We start from the raw sequence: 4367 nt of genomic DNA, 5'->3' as shown, positions 1-4367 counted from the left end.
ATTATTTTTATAGCTCGTAAGCTGCCTCGCGCGCAAGTTGCATTACATTATTATCGAGATGCGCACTCTATCTTTTATCAGGCCCCGCGCCACTATTGTTATGATGCGTGCTATATCTTATTCATGCCAGTGCACCATTATTATCATAAGGATCACAACATGTCACTAGATAGGCATATATAGTGGCTCTAATATTCTAAATGAGAGGTTGTTGTTTTGTTGTACTAAGGAATGAGGTGTGAAAGAGAGAATAAGTATTAGAAAAAACATTCATAAGGAAATTCCAATTTGGGAGTCAATTACACAAATGGCTGGCAATGAAAAGGAAATTAAACACACAAATACACAAAATCAAACTCATCATAACAAAAAGCCTTTCAAAATGCTCTCCTCTTCTCTTCTCTTGTGCTCCACTTTTATTATATTTATGTTATTATGGACCACAAACCACCCCAGCCCCTCCTCCTTTTGCTTACTCATCAACAGCCAAAGGAACAGATTCCGCCTGCAAACACACAAATCACCATGCCTTGCTTAATTAACAATACTTACATATTATTGATTAAATATCTGGGGCCTTGCTAATTACCAGTTTACGGTACTTGAGAGCATAGAACATTTCCAGATAACGACGGATCTCAAGCCTGTCAAGCTTTGACACATGCTTCCAGAATCCGTAAACTCCTGCCAATGTCAACAACCTGTCCGAGTAGATCTGCCATGTGTATCTACAAAACAAACACATACACATACATGTTTACGTTTACGGTACTAAAAGATCATGTGTAAGTAGGTTTAATCGCTCGCTTACTTCTCCTGGATACGCTGCAGGCCGCCCTTGGAAATGGTCTCCCAGTACGAAGGATCTTGTTTGGTCTTCTCAAAGAAATTGACAAGCAACTCGGTGACCTGGTCCCCATGGTACGGGTCAATATGGAACCCAGATTTCCCATGAACAATGATCTCAGCAGGGCCCCCGTGAAGTGTTGCAAATGTGGGCAGCCCACAGGTCATGGCCTCCACCACCGTCAGCCCGAAGGCCTCATAAAACGCAGGCTGAATAAACGCTCCCCTCGTGTCAGCGATCACACGATACAACTCCCCGTTCCTCACTCTGTTCATCTGGGAAGATATCCATCTGAACTGGCCGTTGAGCTTGTAGTTGTCAATCAGCTCGTGCATCTTCTTCATCTGCGCCTGCTCTTCAAGGTCTTTAGACTCCTTCCTTCTGTCACCACCCACCACAACAAGGTTCACCAGCTCACGAAGCCGGTCGTTCTTGGCATACCACTCCACCAGCCCTGTTAGGTTCTTCACATTGTCGAGTCTGGCCATGGTGAACAGAATCGGCTTACTCTTGTCTTTCAACACACATCTGCATTCCATTCCATTAGTATCACATGTTTCAAGTAAATATTGAATCATCCAACTAACTAACTAAGTAACTTACAGGTGCTCTTCATTCTCAACAGAACTGAAGAGAAGCTCATCGATTTCAGGGTGGAGGGCTGTGAGCCTCTTGTCTTTCTCAGTGTAAGAGTAATAGATCCCCATATCAGCACCAGGGGAAACAATATTGAACTTGGGGTCAAAAACATCAATCCCATGGACCACCCTGTACAGCCCAGGCATTGTGAAGGCGGTATGAGACTCGTATTGTCCAACTGTGTCCTTGCTGAAAACAACAACATATATACATATATCAGCACATGTTAAGCAATAGCAATTTGAAAACTATGTATGTATTTATTACCTTCCAGCAATCTCTTGGAAAGTACTGGTGATGATGAAGTCTGTATGGTTCATTGCAATAAGATCAGCTGTGAACTGAGAAGAGAAATGATACTTGTTGTCAAAGTTCTTCCAGTAGATATCAGAATCAGGGTACTTGGTTTTCTCCAGGGCATGAGCAATGGTACACTGCATGTCAAATTAACTAATTTAGTCTCTTATTTATATATGATCTAAAAAGCAAGCAAGCAACAATATGTACCTGAGTGACACCCAACTTGTGAGCCAGCAAAGAGGCAACCAAGTTGCCCTCACTGTAGTTACCGATTATCAAATCTGGTTTTGCCTGCAGCTCTGCTGTAACTTCCTTAGCAACATCCTATATATATACACACACACAAGCCATTTAGAGATTGATTGATTATTTATTAATTAACAAACAAGCAACATTGAATTAATGAATTAGCTACTACCTCGGTGAAGGTCTCAATGTACGGCCACACTTCAAAGCGAGAGATCCATTTGCGAAGAATTCCCTTTTCGGTTCTAAAGGGGACTCGGAGGATGTGAGAGTGCTCCGCTCCAAACACCTTCTCAAGACGCTGCCCGCAGGTGGTTCCCACCGCATCAGGGAGGAGCCTTGTGACAATGAGAATGCGAGGAACGATATCAAGGCCTTGCTCCTTAATCCTCTTCAGCATCTCCTTCTCCAAGGCAGGGACCTGATCGAGAATGTAAACCACCTGGCCACCGGTGTCCGGGTACCCCAATACATTCTCCTGAGCAAAGTAACCATGGGGAGAAAGGATGACGACGTTGAACACCATCGGGATTCTTCCAAGGAACTTCTCGAGCGTGCAGGCGTCTGGGGCCTCCAGAAGGTCCAGCAGCATCTGGATCATCTCCGTCACGCCCTCGGCTTTGTTGCCCCAACCTCTCTCCAACCCGATCTCTTGGAACTTATGCTCGAACTCAGAGTATGGAGTCGATGCGTCCAGCGTTGATAGGTACTCTGAGGCCTTCCTCAACACAGATTGGAGAGCATTCAGGTTTTGAATACGATCATTCAACATCATTGTCTGCACAATAATAATACATTCGTTTGTAAAAGAAAGCAAAACACAACATCATTGGTAGTGGTGTGCGATAAAGGGCGAAATTGGGCGAATTGGGACGCGAACACCGCCCCCGGACGATTTTCGGGGCGAAATGTGGGGGGCTACAAATAGTTGTCGCCTGTTGTGTGTGTATGTTTAATATTATTATATATAGGTGCGTGTGAGATATATATATATATATGTGTTTGTATATATATAGGTATATTGTATACAACACTATTACACCCCAAACAAAAAACCGGACATCACAAGGCGTAAAACGACCCATTTTGTCGCCCCTTCAATACACATAGCCTGAGGGGTATTTGGGGGAGCTTTTATGATTACTTTTTTTTGCTTATTTGCTTTTTGAAAAGCAAAAACAACTTCTGAAAAGCTCCGTTATAAAACTTTTGGAGGAGGTTTACCAAACACATTTTGCTTTTCAAAAAGCAATAAAAATAAACAAGTTTTAAACAGCCCCTAATTAATATGATGATACCTTGCCCTTGCAGTGGTGGGTTCGGAGGAAGTCAAGTAACGGGTGCATGCTGTCCTTGTCATGGAACATCTTAGCAGAAAGATGCCTGTTGAGGAACTCCACCCCGTTCCCAATGGACTTGGTGAGGGTGGGGCGTGGGAAGGAGGCCGTGAACGGCTCGAAGTCCAGTTCGAGAACGAAGTTGCCGTTGGAGGTTCCATCAACGAGCTCCTCTTTGAAGTGAAGGTACTCGGGAACACTCAGTTCCTCGACGACGAGGGCGTTGACATTGACTCGAACGTACTCCCATACACCCGGTCGGAGACGGATAGCAAGGGCCACCCATGGGGGCAGCACAATCGCCTCCTGAGTCGACTTCAGGACTTCATAAAAGGCGCCGTCGTGGATGAGTTTGCTCTGATCCTCCTTGCAGATCTCTTCAAACTCTGACATCACCTGGTGGGGCTTCAGTATTCCTTTTCCATGGCTTTCCATCCTAAACAATTTATATATATATATTCTCTGATAATTAATATCTAGTAGTAATAATAATAATATATAAGTGTTGGACCCGTTGGGCCGTCTCATCAAGCCTATACAAAAGCAATATACATACATACCTTGAAAGGACCATAAGGATTTCATTACGATGGGTGGCGAGAGTAGAGTCGAGACGCTCACGAAGACTGTGAACACGAGTCAGTACACGTTCGGCCATCTTCTTCTTTAATATTCAACTGCAGAATAACAGAGGAGGTTTACGGATCGATCAAGAGTATGTTTATAAGTGCACGGAACTGTTGGTGTGGTTTCTAGATGGACTGATTGATTGATTTTTCAAAACGAAAGTCAATATATGATTATTATTATTATTATTATGTAATTGTAATATCATCCACCAAACATTTTATTTTATTTATTAGGTAAAATAGAATGCATAGCTAAATTATTTCTCTAGAAACATCAAGTTAAAATATGCAGAAAGAAAAATGAATATAATAACTATACTTACCTGAGTAGTAATAACGGGTGGGTTTATAAGAAAAACAACGAAACGA

The 4367-nt window shown here is 42.8% G+C and overlaps 1 protein-coding gene across 1 annotated transcript; it reads right to left on the bottom strand.

The window, feature by feature from the left end:
• Nucleotides 1–273: 273 nt before the first annotated feature.
• On the bottom strand, nt 274–4105 carry LOC143582376 (sucrose synthase-like). The gene is made up of 9 exons (XM_077064960.1): nt 3930–4105; nt 3331–3805; nt 2205–2810; nt 1994–2110; nt 1754–1920; nt 1451–1675; nt 812–1375; nt 590–728; nt 274–505 (listed from the first exon to the last, which is right to left on the bottom strand). Exons 1-9 carry the CDS (start codon nt 4025–4027, stop codon nt 473–475), a joined length of 2424 nt encoding a protein of 807 aa, XP_076921075.1. The 5' UTR covers nt 4028–4105; the 3' UTR covers nt 274–472.
• Between the last annotated feature and the right edge of the window lie 262 nt (nt 4106–4367).

This window comes from Bidens hawaiensis, unplaced genomic scaffold (assembly GCF_021521415.1).
Source record: "Bidens hawaiensis isolate Kalapana, Puna unplaced genomic scaffold, B.hawaiensis_p1.1 tig00031541_1, whole genome shotgun sequence".
Lineage (NCBI taxonomy): Eukaryota > Viridiplantae > Streptophyta > Magnoliopsida > Asterales > Asteraceae > Bidens > Bidens hawaiensis.
Note: the sequence above shows the minus strand (reverse complement) of the source record. Positions and strands in the feature narration are given on the sequence as shown.